We start from the raw sequence: 18,683 nt of genomic DNA on the forward strand, positions 1-18,683 counted from the left end.
TTGCCTTATCTTCAGTTGCACAGAAAGTGAGAGGGATTTCCTCAGGCTCTTTTAAGAGCTTGCTGTAAACCAGCTAGGTGTAATGGGCTCATATCAACGTGGCAGGAAATAAGCTCTGCTCTGCTACCTGATACAGAGCTGGTCTTTATTGAATGCTTCTGCTCAAAGCCTTTGTTCACAAGGTGTGACTAAGCAGCCAGCCCTAAGCTCAGAAGTTGACAGTTTGGGATCTTGTGAACTTCAACGATCTATATAAGCTTGCACAACTTGTATTACTCCAGGACTTTCCCTACTGTTAAATGGTGCTGTGCTGCCTCCCCTTGCTGCCAAGGCACGTGGGGAGGGCTGGGATACCAGCAGGGCTCAGCTCCCAGCCTGCAGGGACATGGCAGCAAGGCACATGCGTTTCCAAAAGGTCGGGCATGATGCTCACAGGGCTAAAGGCAAAATTCCCCTCCCACGCAGGAGAAGTGAAAAGTGCCAGCAGATGAGTTTACTTTGCAGTATGTCATACACAGAATTCTATAAAAATGCCATGTAAGATCAGTGGATGCCTGGACTTACTAGGTAAACACGCATGTGCACAGTTGCACATCAAACTTGTGCTCTGTGTAGTGTTCTTGAACTTGCCATTCCCCAGAGCCTCTACCAGCTGGAGTGGCAGATGTTCAGTGCGAAGTGAAAGCCAGCTTTTGTGTGTGTGAGATCCTGAAGGAGGAAGGATGGAGCAGGAAGCCATGGCCTGGGTATCTGCTTAAGGACAGCACTGCAGTGCCCGGCATCTGAAGTGTGAATCCCTGGTGCATCCCCCTCCTTCTCTTCCTTACTGTCCTCTGCAAATGAGTCTGGATGGGAGTAGGAGGGAACATGTCCTTGTTGTGTCTCCTCAAACAGCAATCTGGTGATCTTTCCTTGGTTTCACAACTGGAGATGGTGCTTCTTCCTACTGCAGAGGAAGCACTGGGACAAGTGCACTAAAAATAAGCAGTTGTAAGATGTTGCAGCAACAGGGGCTTGAAATTAGGGCATGAAGGAGCTAAGGTTGTACCTGATACTGTCTGAAAATCGATGCTTGTAACAATTGAAGGTCTCTGCTGGAAGGACCAGGGAGGAGGGAAGCTGCACGAGCTTCTTGGTAATCAATCATCTGCAAAATATTTTACAGCTCTGTGTTGAAGTAATTAGCATCTGCGAATCTGTAGTGAAGAGGGAAGGAGCTTTGACATTTTCCATTGAAACCTTGCGTGTTGAAAGTGTCTGGAAACAAGCACGGTTCTTCATTTTGCAATGAAAACTGGTATAAACCAAGAGGAAATTCATAAGCCTGTATTAAATCCACATTTTTAATACTCTTCAGTTTCCACTGCCACTTCCTGCAACGACCCAGGGATTCCCCAGAACGGGAGCCGGAGTGGTGACAGCAAGGAGGCAGGAGACTCCATCATCTTCCAGTGTAATCCAGGATATGCTCTGCAAGGAGAGGCCAAAATCACTTGTGTGCAGATTGAGAACAGATTCTTCTGGCAGCCGGACCCTCCCTCCTGCACAGGTATGAGCCAGCATCCGTCCTCCTGCTGCTCTGGCTTCCCTCCCCAGTTTCACTGCAAGACATCCCTGTCTGAAGGGGACAAGTCCCACCTGGTTTGAAGAGTTGTACACCGAGGTACATATGTCTCAGCCATGTCAGGTTTGTCCCAGGAGTGTCTGAGACAGTGAGAATCTAGTTCATGCTGGAAGCTCGCAGGATGTACTGCAGTGTAAGTGATAATATTTAACCTGACAAGTTGAAATTAAAGGCTTCTTTAAAACTCAGGTTGGTAGAGAAGATTGGGGTCATGTAAATAATTTCTGCATGAAAAGATAACAAATTCTCAAGAGAAAACTATCTGATGTTCTCTTTGAGCTCATAAAGTGATAAAAGAAGTGTTTTCTTCATTTGTCAAGAGCACACAAAAGCAGTCATGCTAAGAACATGGGCACAATAAGCATCACTTTGGTTGGGCTGTTAAATGTTAGCCAGGAATTATTTATCCTGGAACTTCACTCCTTCTTGTGCAGCATTATCTCAAGAAAGGAAAATTAGTTAATTGTGTTCCTAACATCTGGTTTAATGCCAGCTGGGAAGCTTCTACAGCACGCAAAGGATTTGTGCTCCCTGCAGGATGACTTGATTTCTGAATGACTGCCTTGATGATCTGGCGTGGCACCGGTTCAGCCTGATGGGGACAGCCCTTCTGGTCTTCCTGGAGCTATAAGCAATCGTGTCATTGCATGTCATTCCCATCTCATCATCCCTCTCCTGTTCAGTTTTCCTTCGCTCCAGAAGCTGAGCTTGCAGTCCTTTTCAGAGGTGCACAGCCAGTGCCTTAATCTAGGTGTGGGATTTAATACGGATCATTTCACACAGGCAATTTGACGTGGAGATCCTGTGTTGGATCCCTCTTGGGCAGAGGCCTGGCAGTCTTGTTTTAGATATAAGCTCTGTGATAGGCTGTGACAAAGCTGAAAACAACGTCTAGCTCCTTCCCTTCCCTCACTGACAAAGGATTTGGAGAAATAATCAGCAGTCAGATAATGGCAGTTCTGTAGTAACCGTATAGCAGGCTGCCTGGTTAGAGCTGATTGAGAAAATGGGGTTTAACTGAAGGCTTGGGTTTGATGACTGTACTTAGCATTTCAAATTCGTTTTCACATCTATTTTGTACAACTTCTGCAGTCGCTAAACAATGTGGGCTGAACCAAAACGTCCACTGAAATAACCCCCTGAGATTTGGGGCATTTGAAGTCTGGATCCAAATAGCTGTGACTTGAATGAGTTTCCAAACCAAATCCTTTTGAGAGAGCGGGTGGGATTTTCAAAGAAAATTAGAGGGTGTTAAGCAGCCGTTTCCCCCAGGCTTTTCAAAAAGGAGTGCATATTTTAGTTTCTTCTAAGTTTTCCCATAATGTTTATATGATGGAGGAGGGCATCCTAAAGGCCGAGGTGAAGGTTAATGGGCACAGAATAGTTGCTTGTGGGTCCTCCACGTTCGTTATGCTCAACCTTCAGCCTCTCCCTTCCCTGTTCTGTGCACTGTTCCCTTTTCAGGATGGGTGACAGTTGTGATGCCTGCAGAAGTTGCTTTGGGCCAAGGATCTTTGCCCTCTGATGTGATCTTTATAGTGCAGCCCCGTGAAACCTTCCCCATTACCTGTGCAAAGAGGGCCTGCAGGATGCATGCACACACGCACACTCCTTCATGTCAGAGCCTTCCAACGTTCTTCCCCCTTTTCCCACCCAGTGTGTGCACTGCTGTAGGCTGTTGGTTACCAAAATCACCCCACCCCGGTGTGGGGGGATTGATCTGAGCAGCAGGGAGGATTTTAGGGCATCGACCCTCACGAAGGAGCTGAAGGAAGGCTGACGAATAAATCAATCACGAGAATTTGCCACCGTGGAAATACATGCAGGCAATTCCAGCCTTAAAAAAAAGTAATAATTGATTTTTCTATCAGGTTGGCACTTAATGTGTTGGGGAGCGTAATAAACGTGAACACATCATTAATCCCAGACAGCATTTTCACTTCTTTAGCAGCAGGCCAGACGCTGCCTGGAGTTGCTTAATGCAACAGAAGAGGATGAAGTAGCTCTCTCCTTTTGGTTACTGATACAGCTTATGAAGATCATTGCAGCACCCATAGCTCTTCCTCTGTGTGCCACCTGGAATAACAGAGCCCTCGTTTCTATCTCATAATGTGTACTGTAACATCTGACAGCCTTGCAGACTGCCTCCCTGTCCCCGTATCCATCCACCTCTCTCTTTTTCCTCCCTCCCTGCATCTCATCTGCTTTTTTTAACGTTTCTCTGAGACAAAGCCTCATCCCTGTGCCTGATTGCCTTCAGCTCCCTGTGGAGGGATCTTGACAGGACCAGCAGGAGTGATCCTGTCCCCGCAGTACCCAGAGCCCTACCCGCCGGGGAAGGAGTGCGACTGGAAGCTGACCGTCTCTCCTGATTATGTCATTGCCCTGGTATTTAACATGTGCGTACCCCAGAGTTGTTCCCTTCTGTGGGGTGGGGAGGGGATGCTTTCTGGGGGGCACTGCCTAGCTCTGAGCTGCCTGTGGGCCCAGATCAACCTGGAAGAACCAACCCAGAGCTGGTGGGACTGACCCCGTAGTCCTCAGCGCTCTGTTAATTTCAGTTAACCTATTTCAACTGCAGCTCCTCTTCACTATGCTTGTGGGTTTTTGGAAGATCATGTCCATGTAACTGGTAGAGCAGAGGAAACCCCTATAGCATCTCTGGGCATAAACTTGTCTGTATCACCAGTCCTTGATGCTTACTATGTGTGGAGTGGAGGTAGAGCTGTCCTGTCCTTGGCTGGGGAGCTGGCTGGGGGCAGGAGCTGCCTCTCAGCACTGTGGCAGTGCAGCCCACCCAGACCCCAGTCTATTGTTCTCCAAGGGGCCACTGTACATGCTGACACTTCATACACCCTTCCCTTTTTTCTTTCATTTTACTTTGCAGCTTCAGTTTGGAGCCTGGCTATGATTTCCTTCACATTTACGATGGACCCGATTCACTCAGCCCTCTGATTGGAAGCTTTTATGGCTCCCAGCTCCCTGGGAGGATAGAGAGCAGCAGTAACAGCCTTTTCCTCGCCTTCCGAAGCGATGCATCTGTCAGCAATACTGGATTTGTCATTGAATACACAGGTAAGAGCAGTGCAGGGCTGCCTGGCCCAGCTAACTCATCGAAGGACTTGGGTTTCTACCACAGTGCACTTAAATAGCTCGGTCCTCTCAGCAGAACACGCCATTTAATTTCAGATTTGAGCACCACGATCAAACTGTTGAGTGGCTGTTAGGAATGCCACACAGCACCGTGGATTTCTGATTTATTCTTAGCAACAAAAGCAGCTTTGTCCAAGAAAAGGAGAATGCAGACCTACGTGCCCTGTATTGGGATCTCGATCTGAATCGTTGATATGTCGTTCAGGAGCATTCTGAGCAGAGGGTGACTGGAGGTGGGGGTCACAGAGGTGGATGCTCAGCTCTCCTTGAATCAGTGGAGCTCTCCTGAAATCTGTATGTTTTGCTTTGTTTAAGATTCTAAAGCGTTTTCTTAGGACCTCAGCAATAATTAGTGAAAGGAGCAGAATATTCGGTTCACACGTGTGTGCATTACTAGAGCATCCTCTTTCCTTCTTGCTTGCTTGAGCCACCACTTTTTGGTGGCTTCAGCTCTCCCGGTGGGAGACACAGGCAGTGGTTGGAGTTTTCCCTGGATCCTGTTAGCTCTCTGTTGACGGAGCAGACTGAGATTGACAGAGCTGGCACTGCTGCTCTGGGAGATAGAGAGCAAAAGGAGGGCTTTGGCAGAGCCTGTTGCCTGTTTGTAGACAGGAGAATAGAGTTGTTACCGACTGTAGTTCAAAATACACTCTGAAAAACTGGATCTGGAGTCGTGTTGGCCCAACTGTGTGCTGTGGGAGCAGCGGTGGTGTGCACTGAGAGCTGATGGGCTGCTGCTGCTTTCAGTGCACTCGGGCAGTTCCCTTTTCCACTGCCACCTCCAGTCGGTGGTCCCTGCTGCTAAGTTCACCTGAGCAAAGGTTAAATGGTAGTGAAAGAGCCCTTCCTATTATTCATATGGAACAGATGAGTTTCCCTGCAGTGAAGGTGTGGAATAATAGGGTGAAGACAGACAACCAGCCCTGCATAAGATCAGAGAAATTAAAAGTTTTCTGCTGTCATCAGAATTAATTTTACTGGAAATTAAGTCTTGGGTTTCTCACCTTTTTCGTTTGGGGCAGTTATGAAGTAGTTAACAAATGAAATCCCATTAAATTAGGGTTGTTGTGCGGTGCCTTTTTCTCCTAAACACTCCTACAGCGTTAATCATGCCGACACGCTTCCCAAAAAGCCAAACTGCTGGGAGAAAAGAATGAGGCTTTAGGTTTGCTCATTAATTTCCCCACACTTTAAAAGGAGCCCAGGATTCGAGTCCGATAAGCAGCAGAAAATAGAACTTAGGGGAATTGAAGGAAGAAGAAAAGAAGAGCAGGGGGGAGTATGTGTAAGAGAAAATCAAATACCGAGCTCAGCTCCTTGCCAGCGTGGAAACCCAAGTACAGCTCAAAGACACTGCCCTGCCACCTTCCCACTGTGTCCCATCAGCCCTGCAGTGCACGTTGGCTTCTGCCCCTACCTCCCTGCGTGCCCTGTGTGACCTGTGTCAGCTGTATGTGAAATGCTGTTCATTTCCAGGGGCTTTGTGGTCCTCTTTTGGTGATGTTTGGGTGGAAGAACAAAGCAGCCATCTGTCAGCCCCTCCTTGAAATCCTGCATCTTCTCTGGGACTGGGACTGTGCTGCTAGCCTGCAGCTATGGCATGCGGGATGAATTTCAAGCAGCCTCGGAGCTTCAGCTGAAATTGTTTCAGGGGCAATGGCTCTTCTAGAGAAAGTTGTCCTCTGGGGCCAGGGGGAGTGGAGAAAACAGAGAAAAGAATGAGTTTGGCTTTTATTATGCTGATTTTTGTGTGGAGCGTGGCAGTGAGAGTTGAAGTGGGAATGCAGCAGTGCCATGGAGGTGGTGTAGGGCAGATCCCCGGCTCGGCTGGTTCCCCATTTAACCGCACCGATATGTGGCTCCAGTGGGATTTCTGAGAGCCGAGCACGCTTCTTTGCTTGGTCCCCACGATGCACTGTCAGCTGCGGAGCAAAATGAAAAATCAAACTAAGGTTACTAGCAAAAAGAATAAGTGCACATGCACTTGAGCTTACTGAGGTTTGGTTTGTGGTCTGTGCAAAGCTTTGGCTCAGAGGGGAAGGTGAAACTTTAATGCGAAACTTTGGAGGGGGATTTCAGCCGTGGGGGGGGAGTGCATCCTTTGGGATGCATGAGCTCTGGTGAGCAGGTTTTGGCTTCGGGCATCCCATTAAGGTCTGGGGAAGTTATCACAGTCCTTAACGAAGTGCTTCTTTGCAGCACCATCTTAGTTAACGCTGCTGCTCCTGAAAGCACCCTGCTTTGTTCGTAGCAGATTCACTGGAGCCTGACAAGCATTAGTCTAGCAAAGCAAAAGGACGATAAGTTCTTCATTACACAATAGGAAGGACAGTGACAAAACAAAGGCTTAAATACAGAAAAGACATTGCTTGCAATTTCCTAGAATTTATCTTTTGTTCCAGTGGTTGCTTAAGATTTTTTTTTTTGAAGTCTTTATCTCAGTAATCTCCGTATGTATTAGCTTTTGAATCAAGATTGCATTTCTGTGCCTCAGTTATACCTGGGAGATGTATGGCTGCAGAGCAGTGCCAGGGGTTCCCCACACCTGGCTGCAGTCCGTTTAAAGGAGCCCTGGGTGAGAGGGGCTCCCATTCAGCTGCTGCTGCCACCAGGCACCCTTCTGAATGGATCCGGCGGTGAATATCTATGGCAGGGACTGTCTTTTCTCCTTGGGAAGTCAACTGAGTTGTAACAGTCAGTTTGCACCGCTTTGTCTTGCAAACCACCGAATCTGAGATGCATGTTCTGTGTCGGTACACGCTTTGTTAGTGCTGTCCCAGATCGTCCCCAAACTGCATGTTGTGAGCTGTGCCCATGGGACAGACCCACCGCGACGTGGGGCAGACCCCATCGGATCCCACCTCCACCCCAGCGTGCCCTGATGCTGCTGAGCATCCATGGTGCACATCCAGGTGTGGCTCCTCATGTGTAGTGCACGAAGTGGGAAGGAGTTCCTGGGTGAGGTGCTCCAAAGCTCGAGGTTTCCTCACCCTTTTGTAGTGCTTCCTGATACTGTTTCAGGCCAGAAAGTGAAGAGGCGTGAAATTGAAAGCAAATGAAGCGAAACTGATTACTTTTCACCCATCCAGAGGAATGGGAAAAAAGAGAAGAAATCCACAAAAAACAAAAAACCTTCACCGTATTTCAAATCCCATACTATTTTGCCACAAGTATTTTGCCCATCCTGAGCGTGTAAACACACTCAGCATTACTTACGGGTTATTTAAGGTGGAAAGTCCTCACAGAAACGCTCCCGTGCAAAATCAGTTGCAAGGCAAGCTGTTTAAAAAACATCTAGTACTGTTTGCTGTTGAGACAAATGGGAAATGATGCTTGAGCCTGAAACAACTTCATGTGCAAGTACTGAGGTCCTCCCTGGGACAGGCAGTCTGGTTTGCTGGGGTGAGTGGGAGGATGCTGCAGCCGGGCTGGGAGATCCTGATGTAATTCGTCCTTTCTTCACTATCCGATGACTGCTGTGAAAAACTCCTTTAAGCATTTTCTCTGGGCGTTGCTTTAAGGCTTAGTGCTTATTAAAGGTTTGCATGTGTTCCCAGGCATGGAGCTCGTGATGCGCTGGGGCAGACAGTGCTCTTTGATGGAGCTGCTCTGAAGGTGCTGATGAAAGCCTGACCTCCGTGCCCAGGAGCTCCTGCAGGCTTTGAGTATTTCTTGAGAAAGGAGAGGGGAAGTGTAGAAAATCTCTGCTTTGTGTGGGCTAACGAGCCAATTCTCAGGGCATTTTTGTCTTGATTCTTCTCTAAACATTTGGCAGCCTGACTCCATGTTAATTGGGACATCGTGGTGAAGTCCTCAACTTCTGAAGTGGGTGATTGAAAATAAAACATTAATTCTAAATGAGCAAGCACTGTTCTCGCTTTGTAGCCCAATAAATCAAAGGCTGCTGTAGCTGTGGCTTTTCTGCATCCCTCTATGAGTCTTCTGCTGTCACCATGCAACCCAGTGCTTCCTTAAGCTCGAGCTCCTGCCTTCCTTTGCCCCACTGAGGATGATGGGGGCCGTTCAGCTGGAGATGTGCTGGTGTGTCCCAGAAGGCACGGAGCCTCAAGGGAGCAGAGAAGTGGTCAGGGATGAGGAGAGCAGCGGGGCCATCTCAGCAATGAGCCGGCACTCATTGCAGCAGCCAGCAGTGATTTGAGCTCTGAGCATCGCAGCTTCTCAAAGAAAGAGCAGAAGCTGAGATCAAGCACATGGCTAGGACATCTGACAGCTGGCTGGGAGGCTGGCTGGCAGGTTGAAGCCACATCAACTCGTCAGATGAAAAGCAGCAAGGCTGTTCCTAACAACACCAGAGGCATAAAGTGGTCATAGGAAACTGCTGGGTGCAGCTTGTGTATGAAAGGGTCTAAAAGTGAACATGAGCAATTCATTGCTGAACGAATAAATATTTTGGAAGTGCAGATGAAGCACTTGCTGCTGTGAAGGGCTCGTGTGCTGCACTGGACCCCGGGCTGTGCACCTGCCCTGCTCATCCTCAAGGCCTGGCAGATGCAAGAAACAGTTCACTCACTTCTGTGGGCTGTGATGACCATTCTGCAGAAGGGATATACGTCCGTGAGGAGCACTGAGGGTTTACCAGTCTGTGACTCCTGAAGTTGGGGAGCTGCTGTGCTGGGAAAAACCAGTGGCAAAAGCTGGTGGTAACATCTCTCAGCCTTTTGGGCCACAGTAATGGGATCTCTGGGACAGCTGCTGTGTAAAGGCTGCCATAAAGTGATTCCTGTTTTCCACTGGGGGAGAAAAAAGGAACAAAAGCAAGACCTGGGGGCTTGGCTGTTTTCTCCTTCTCCTTCCAACCCCTCCCCAAATACTAAAAGCCCGTGTTTTAATACTTAAATGCATTATAGTTGTTTGCAGACCCGTTGCTCTCAGAAAAACCCTCATCTTTAATGAGCAATTTCCAAATGACAAAAGAGCAGGATTAATCAAAGCCTCTAATTATATTTCATGCAGGAAAAAAAAAAAAAAAAAAGGAAGAAGCAAAATAAAAAAAGCCCTCAGAAGAAGGAAAGAAACCTCCAAGTGCTGAAGGCTCTTAGTCTTTGCTGGAATTTTCTTATGTAAATGGGGTTTTTGGCTCTGCAGGGCATAGTGAGCAGAGAAAAATGCCTTCATTTTGTCTAACTGCTTGTAATCATTCTGCAATAATTGCAGCCTTGCTGCACATCTGGAAGTCAACCAGCTAGCACGTGGCACTGTGTGTTTTCCTGGTGAGAGCAGACAGCTCTCACATACTGGTGTGATAAGGTGCCAGTGAGATAACGTGAACAGATGTAGCACATCCGAAATATGTTGTATGTTCAGTCTGTGTTCAATGTGTCCTGGCTTGCAGAGTTTCTTGCGGCCTCCTGTGGAAGAGCGAGTGTAGATGCCTGGTTGATTGGATTTTCACGAGTCTCAGTTAATGTGTGTGAACTGGAGCCTTCCTTCCTGCAGTATGTACTGAGCATCAGGGAATGATCTGGAGCAGAATCTGACCCAAGTCATTTCCCAGGTTCAGCAACGTGAGAGAATGCTTGAAAACTAAACCCTGCAAGTGGTGCTGGTGTTTGTGATGTGCTTAAGTGAGAACCTGGGACAAGAAAAGCCAGAAATTCTGTCGTTGTCCACAATTTGAAAGTAGCTGTACCAGGCCAGTAAAGATCTTGGCAATTCTGTCTTACAGAAAATCCCAGGGAATCGTGCTTTGATCCTGGATCGATTAAAAATGGTACACGAGTGGGTACAGATCTGAAACTGGGATCTACAATCACCTACTACTGTGATGGAGGGTATGATATCGAAGGGGTCTCCACGCTGACATGCGTAATGGGAGAGGATGGGAAACCCACGTGGAACAAACCCCGACCTACCTGTACAGGTAAGGGGGGAGGGCCTGGTGCTAAAGCAGTGTATTCCCTTGCAGCACTTGGTGTTGGTTCTCTGTAAAACTGCTCACAGAGGGACAGAAATGTGTTGGTAGTTCTTTCATTTCTAACGCTCTAGGGTCAGGAAGGGTTGACTTCATTCAGCATTCAGGAGCCTATTTAAACATTTGCTTCACTGACTCCCTGCTCATCAGAACCCTTAAGCACATGCTGTCCTGGGCAGGGTCGTAATTGAGAAAACAGGCAATTCCTCTGAGACATTCTGTGTTGTGTTTGTGTGTGTGTGTGCTTTCTGGCTTAATGAGAACACGGTTTAAATGGTGGGTTTACAGTTAGACCTTCCTAACATAAGAAATGGCAGTAGAGAGGGAGCTGTCGTCTGATGGCAGGAAGAATGGGATCCATCGGAGCCAAGCTCCTGCCACTGGAAAAGGCAGAAAGAGGAGCTCGTGCTGTCAAGCCCTGAGCACTGAGAGCAGATGGAGAGCAGTGCAAATCACCCATTAGGCTACAATACCATACATGGCATCCCTTAGCCTCAGCATGGTCTTAATAATTAAATGTGAAGCAGGCATGAACTCAGGTTAGGATAAGCCTTATTTTTCTTAATAAGAACTTGCAGCGAGGGCTGCAATGCCTGAAGCACAGAATCGATCATAGGTCGGGGCAGCTGACACTGCACAGAATTACAAAACGTGGGTGGAGATGGATTTTGGAGCAGCAGGAACAAAGCTGCAGGTTCAGGGCAGGCTGTGGGAAGGGTCCACACGCTGATCTCTGCTCACTTTTGTCTTGCAGCACCCTGTGGTGGTCAGTACACGGGCTCAGATGGCGTAGTCCTCTCTCCAAATTACCCCCAGAATTACACCAGTGGCCAAGAATGCCTCTACTTCATCGTTGTGCCAAAGGACTACGGTATCGTTTTTCTCTTGGCGGACTTTGACACACCTGATTCTTGTTCTGATGAAGCAGTGGGATAAACACGAATGTGCATAAGGCAATAGGGAAATTGAAAGGTGGCACTGCTGCATGCTGGTGGGACTGTGAGGTCACTGAGGCTTATGGCAATGCTCTGAATTTCAGAATTAGCAAAAGTGAGGGGAAAAAAATCCCTCAAATCTAACAAAACCCGTTGTCATTCCCCTTCCAGTTCCTGTGCTGTACCCAATTGCGCAGGGTTGAAAAATCAGCAAAAAATAATTCGTGGTGCTCTACAGATTCAAGGAAATCACCTTTTAAGAGAGGAAAGGGAAAGCTTGCTGGCAAATGAAGCTCTGACAGCACCAAATGTGTGTTTTGGTAGCATGCTTCAGTGAGCTGATATTGTGCATCTATTTGCTCATTCAGTCTGACTACTGAATTGAGACATAAATGCACACTGAAGTCAGACTCATTTAAATGGATCGTCGTTCTTTAAGCAGACTCCATTGCCACTTAATTTTGGTCAGAGTTAAGATAAAAACGTGGTGGACATTGTAGGAGGATTTGAGGCAAGTAGTGTGCTGGGGATTAGGACTGGTTAATGATTCTCATTTGAAGGGAATCTGAAGCTCTGTAAGAGCTCTCGCACTGACAGCTCTAGCAAGTGAAGGTCTCTCAATTCTGTTATTTGATAGTTTTTCAGTGTATTATATTGATCTTGTTCCAGTTGGTCCCTGTGGCCTTTTCAGTTGTTTATGATAGAGCAAGGTGTGAAATAAGAACGCTGTTTGCTCCAGCTGTGAGCTCCCTTCACTCAAATTGCCCTTCTGCCCAAGAGGATCTGGGTTACATCTTAAGCTCCTGGCTTTAACTGATGAAATACTGCACTGTACTCACGCTTCTTAACCTGCTTTGCTGCAGCTGCCCTGGACACTGTCTTAAGAAACACAGCATCTAATGGGCCAGGCAGTCTTGATCTGCAAGTGTGACTTCTGCTGACTATAGGTTGGCAGCTGAATTAGTTTCCTTTCTCCACCTGCCACCTTTGAATGGCTTCACTGAAGGCAACCAGGAAAACAATTAGTAGGGAACGTTGTGCATTTCCCATCTCCTTCACTTTGCTGGCTCTGTGGGCAGCAGGCATCAGGGCATGCTGTCGTCACTTGTTCTGTGTTCCTAGCATCAAAGCTGTGCTGGAAACCTGAGTGTGCAGGAAACAAATGTTATAGCTTGGTGAATGATGAAATTTCACAGCAAGAGACCTCTCAGCTCGTGAATCTACAACTGAGCTCTTACAGCTTGAAAATGCAAAGGGAGGAGAGGAGAGAAAGGCCGGGTAGGGGGTGAGACTTCTACAGGCAGATCTGGGAGGAAAAGAGTCTGTATTTTATTCTGAGAAATAAATAACTGAAGTCTTTAACGATAGTCAAGCAAACAAACAAACAACCCCCTGATCCCCTCATTATTTTTTCCTCCCTTTTTATAAGTCTGCATGCCATAGGCACACTGACAATGAGACCCAGAGCACGGGATGGCCTTATTAGCAGTCTCCATAGGCAGGCCTAGGAACGGCTGTTTGTTTAACTGGGAGCATCCTCCTCCCTTGCAGTGGTCCTCCCTGGCCAGAGTGGCACAATCTAGAAACAAATTCCTTCAGAACAGAGACGGTTGTTTTGTTCAGGTTTTGTACAACACCTAATGCAGTGGGAGCCCGGTTCACAACAGAGGCTCCATATAAATAATAAATAATTATTATCTGTTGGTGGAATGATGTACCTCGCCTTACGTAGGCAGGAAAATGGGATGATTCATAAAGCAGTCCCTTTTGGCCTATGAATCAGTGTTAAAGCATACTGGCAGACAAACACGGGGGAGGCTGGTGGCTGCTGCTTTATGCTGACTTTGTGGATAAATAAAAGGGCTCCCACCTTCCGGGGCTGTCAGTCAAGCCCTTGTGATCCTTGCCAGGTTCCTGAAATAAAAACAGCTCAGTTCAGGGCCTGGCAATGTAGGTCACAACTTGACCTGGCCTGCCTGATGCGCTGCCTCTCTCTGCAGTGGTCTTCGGGCAGTTTGCCTTCTTCCAGACTGCACTCAACGACATCATTGAGGTTCACGATGGCCCCAACCAGCACGCCCGGCTCCTCAGCTCCCTCTCAGGCTCTCATACAGGTAGGGACCTGCCCCTGTTCCCATGGGAAAAGGGAAGCTGAAAGGTAGTCTGAAACGTAATGCCTTGCTCTGTGCAAAGCAGTATTGTGTGCAAGCTCTAGAGAAGCTTCAGTAAGCTGTTGGTATAGCTGATGCTGCAGTTTGTGTTCTGTGTTTGTATTCTTTCTCCTCATCCAGGTGAATCATTGCCATTAGCTACCACCAACCAGATCCTCATCAAGTTTAGTTCCAAGGGTCAATCTACAGCCAAAGGCTTTCACTTTGTCTATCAAGGTGAGCATGGTTGTGTTCTGAAGGTGTCCTTGGGTAGGTATTAAGAGAGAACGGTCAAAAATATGTCTTGAGCTGTTGTAAACAGAATTAAGTGCCTTCAGCATCTGTGGGTCAGTGTGCACTTTCTGTCTGAACAGGAAATACCAAAGGAGATGGAGATTACTGTGGTAGCAGGGAGCTTGCAGGTGTCTGTGGTTCCTGGAGGTACTTAGTATTCAGACTTCCACTTGCACTCAGCCTCAGCCCTCGCACATCCCAGGATTAGTATCAGAAGTATCTCATTGAATCATGCCTGCATACACAGTGAGTTCTTGAGATTTATACCCAAGCAGTTTTTCCCCACTGGCATTTTATCATATTTCTCAGCGTAAGCAGCTGAACACTTGTCTAGCAGCTCTGTAAAATCCTTCCTCTCTGCATGTCACAGGCTTAGGTCCCCTGCTGTCAAACTTTTGCCCTCTGATCCTTTCAGTAACGGCTTGCATTGCATCGAGCGAGTCCCACTTAGAGATTTTAAAGTAGTAAACAGAAAGTGATGTACAGAAGAGTGGGAAAACAGAAGTGTTTTTCTCACCCTCCTGCTTCGTCTAGTTGTGGTTCAGCCAAACATTCACACGTATTACTGTGAAAGGGGCCACAGGCAGCAGGGACTACTTGTACCTTCTCCAGGGGTGAAGTAAGGCACGTCTGGGAGTTTGTAGTACCCAGAGATACAGCCTCTTTCATTCCTGCCTATTTATTTTAAAACAACTGTAGTTTTCCCCCATTCCAGCAACTCGGGCATTAAACATTGATAATTGTAAAGCAACTCAGAGAAAAATACGAATTGATTTCTTCCTCAGCAGTAGATATTCCTTTGACTCATACGTCCCTCCATTTTCTGTCAGACTCTCTTTCTTTAACTGTTATTTTCAGTATTGAACAGGGATGCAGACAGTCTCAACAATCGGTGATGCCATATCCCAACTTAAATTCCCCTTTTCTTTCGCTTGCCCTTCCCGTCACAAAGAAGGTTGTTTAAAATTACTGTCATTTGTAGTAAAGTGGCCGAGAGAGCTGAGAAACCTTGAAGGGCTTTGCACTCAGGCTCTGTCATTATATAGCAAGGCAACTTTTTGGGAAGTCGTTGCTGAATTCCTTGGTTTCTCTATGTGGAAATGACCTTTTGGGTGCAGTGATGCATTTTCTGAAGGCATAGAGTCCCCTCTTTAGAAAGCATCCGTGGTTCTGTAGTGCCCTAAGTGCTTTTATTTCAGGTAATGCTTGAATTGACAGAAGTTTGGGTGAGCTGTTATTTCTTTTTCTTCTCACTTCTGTGCTTGGGTCCAGCCACTCCTGGGGCTTTTAGTGTCATCGAGTTCCCGTGTTATTTTTCTGGGATGTTTAACTTGACATCAAGGGAAAGGGAACTCCATCCTGCAGGGTTGTGTTGTGCGCCCATCCTGGTGCCGACCACGGGCTTCGACCAAATGCAGAGCTGAGAGCTGACCCATGTCCTCGCAGAGCTTACCACCCGGGCTCCCCTCCTACACTGACGCCTGTCTACAATCAGGACACTTCATTTGCTCAAACCATTCTGTTGATTCCGTTTTTCTCTTCCGTTTGTTTCTCTTTTTTTTTTCCCCCTTTGCAATCACACATCTGCTGCTGGTTGGTGCCACGCCAGCGGTTCCTCGCACCAGTGCCACGCAGTGCAGCTCGGTCCCGGAGCCGCGCTACGGACGGAGGTTGGGCAGCGACTTCGCCGTGGGAGCCGTGGTCCGTTTCGAGTGCAGTGCTGGCTACGTGCTGCAGGGCTCCCACACCATCGAGTGCCTCACCATGCCGGGAGCACTCGCTCAGTGGAACGCGTCCGTTCCCACCTGCGTGGGTAGGTGTCCTGGACCCCGGGGCTGAGCCAAGGGCGAAACGATGCTGTGGTTCGTAAATGAAACCTGAAAATGCTTTCCCCTCCTTCAGAGGTTCTGAGCAAGTGTCACGGGCTGGAACAGCCACCCTGTGCTGCCCCTGCGTCGGGATCGATGATGGTAGAAGTTACCTGGGAGAGTTACTGAAAAGAGATTATTCCTACGAATCACGTCCTTAAATTGTGATCCAATTCTGCTTGTGGTTTTTTGTTTGTTGGTTTGTTTCAATGAACAGACACTTGAAAGAGAACGTTCCTGTATGAAATCCAAACCCTCTCATGTTCAGGCATTGCTTTGCTCATTCCAGTGCCATGTGGTGGGAATCTGACTGAGCGCAAGGGCACCATCCTCTCCCCTGGCTTCCCAGAGCCGTACCTGAACAGCCTCAACTGTGTGTGGAAGATATCAGTCCCTGAGGGAGCAGGAATCCAGGTACTGAGTTAGCAGCATGGTACTGACAGGAGAAAACGCAGCATCCAGTGCACTTAGAGCCTTTGTGCTGGGAAGGTGAGGTGTGTCGAATCAGACATTCATTTACACTGCAGCTCCACGAGTGGGTAATATTCCCATGGAGTATTTCCGTGGGAAATGCTTGGAACCATGAAGCTGTTTTGCTGTAACAAAATAATAGTGATATTTTGGGTAAATACCTTTATACTCCTTGATTATGTGACCTTGAAAGCATTGTAAGCTATGCCAAGGAAGAGCAGCTCGCTCAGAGTGCCACTGCAGCTTTGTTCTGCCAGCAGAGTTAGAGCAGTATGATTATACAATTAGAGCTTCGCTGTTCATTGTCTCCAGGTAAATGGGCTCTCCAGGTTTTGTGTGGTCCTTATCGTTTCTCTGCAGAAAGAGTCCTGCCTGCTGGAGGATGGTGAGAATTAAGCCCAACGTTAGACACCAAAAGTTTAGATTATGTTCCCATTCAGCACATGTGCACTTTGCCCTGCAGAAAGTATCTCACCGTGCATTACCCTGGCGTCAATTGATGCAGAGGAGATGGGTTCTTTAATGGGTTCATTCTTCTCATTAACAGAGAGTCTCTGTCTTCTATACTCCTCTTTGTCTGCAAGGGTTTTGTTCCCAGAGTGCTTTTATTTCTCTATCATGTGTTTGGCCAGAAGACTTGCAGGTGGATTCCTCCTTCTCTGCCACACTGTGCTTCTCTCCCCAGTTCGATAGGAAGCCACCAGTGTAACTCAGAGCTGAAGCCTGGACTGGGGAGCGTGGTGGCCAAGCTGGTGGGGGCTGTGATGGCACCATGCAAAGCAGCACGAGCCTGGAACACCAGCTTGTGCCCTTTGCCAGGTCCAGCAAAGTCCCATTTTCTCTCATCTGATTTTGAAGCCATTTAACCCAGTGTCATCAAAAGCTTTGTGGCTTACGGTCAATTTCTTTCTGTTCGTCTGAAATTTAGCCATGCTCCAAGGCCCTGAATGGCAGGGGGATCCATTTAGCTCAGCTAAACATCTCAACAGTCGAGGCAGTTTGCAAGTTGCTCAGTTCTCCTGGGATCAGGAGGTGATAATTCACTTAATTTTTAAAGTGATGTAAATAGATGTCTGCATTTTGCACTGTTCCATGTTCTGAATGCAGACGCTTGCTGTCAGTTTCTCAGCCCATGGAGCTGCTTTTGTGTACATCTGGTGAGCTTAGAGGAAAGCAGCTATTACAGCAGGCTGCTAAAAGCATGTCTGGTTTCTCACCTCTTTGATTGTGCAAATGCAGCTCTCGCATGTAGAAGTAGAAAATGTAATGACAGAGAAGTGTTTTAAAAGATCCCTCTCCTTCTGCACACAGCGTTTTGTGAGAGTGGATGTTTTGGGATGTAACACACACCATGCAAGCAAATAACGGAAAAAGGACGCGTCCTGCAGCTGAGTGTTACCTCAAGTGTTGAACCTGAAGCTGAATTTCCAGTTCTAGAGCAGTGTTTTAGTCCCAGTTCTATTCTCAGGGGCCCTGCACTGTCAAACCCCAACCCCAGCAGTGCCAGGAGCACCCCGCACCCAGCTCTGCCTCTACACATGGGCAGGATGCAGGGTGACTTTTCCCCTGACAGCAAACCAGCTTGGGACTTCCAGTGGAAGCCCTTTGATGGGAGGAAGCTGGGCTGCTGCGATCAGCTCACCCTGCCCTGGTCACCCACTGCTGCTCTGGGTTATTAGATACTAATTTAAACATCAGTTTACCCTCATTTTGTACAACAATTAAAGGTTAAACAGCTGTAAATCAGAGGAGGAGGTGAAATTAGAGCTTTCTTAGCAGCGACGAGTCACTAGTTGGATTTTTATGTAATGAGTGTATGAGCAAGCACTTCTGCCATGAATTATTCATTCCTGTAGCAAACCTTCCTGGGTGAATTAATTTATATACGTGGCAGTAAATAGATGCAGATCCCTTGTGAATCCGCGTGTCAGGCTGGAATTAGGTCCTTAAAAATGTTTATTCCGTTAAGTTGGGGGACATGGGGGTGGATAAATAATTGAAAAAATGAGGGAGCAAACAAAATGCACGTTCCCAGTCCGTGGCCTCTCGATAATGAAAGTCACAACAGGAGTGTAATTAAAGGTATTGACACGGTCAGTGTGATCAGTAATGGCTCTGCAGGGGTCACTGCCATTTCTGCTAGATGAACTCCTACTTTTTTTTTCTTTTTTTTGGGGGGGGGGAAGAAACTTTGCTGGAACTTTTTTCAGTCTGCATTATTATTCAGAATAAATCAATGGGAAAAGAAGGTTAAAG

The 18,683-nt window shown here is 47.4% G+C and overlaps 1 protein-coding gene across 1 annotated transcript in view; it reads left to right on the plus strand.

Moving 5' to 3' along the window:
• CSMD2 (CUB and Sushi multiple domains 2) overlaps positions 1 to 18,683 on the plus strand; it is a 223,065-nt gene that overhangs the window by 151,619 nt on the left and 52,763 nt on the right. Inside the window, exons 27-35 of the mRNA XM_065744632.1 lie at positions 1,358 to 1,549; positions 3,885 to 4,023; positions 4,512 to 4,699; positions 10,464 to 10,658; positions 11,464 to 11,580; positions 13,645 to 13,758; positions 13,936 to 14,031; positions 15,698 to 15,901; positions 16,246 to 16,370. Coding sequence (XP_065600704.1) covers positions 1,358 to 1,549; positions 3,885 to 4,023; positions 4,512 to 4,699; positions 10,464 to 10,658; positions 11,464 to 11,580; positions 13,645 to 13,758; positions 13,936 to 14,031; positions 15,698 to 15,901; positions 16,246 to 16,370 — 1,370 coding nt within the window. The remainder of the gene's footprint in view (positions 1 to 1,357; positions 1,550 to 3,884; positions 4,024 to 4,511; positions 4,700 to 10,463; positions 10,659 to 11,463; positions 11,581 to 13,644; positions 13,759 to 13,935; positions 14,032 to 15,697; positions 15,902 to 16,245; positions 16,371 to 18,683) is intronic.

The sequence above is a fragment of the Cyrtonyx montezumae genome, unplaced genomic scaffold, assembly GCF_038088225.1.
Source record: "Cyrtonyx montezumae isolate F1298 unplaced genomic scaffold, pur_monq_1.0 scaffold_31, whole genome shotgun sequence".
NCBI classification, from domain to species: Eukaryota; Metazoa; Chordata; class Aves; order Galliformes; family Odontophoridae; genus Cyrtonyx; species Cyrtonyx montezumae.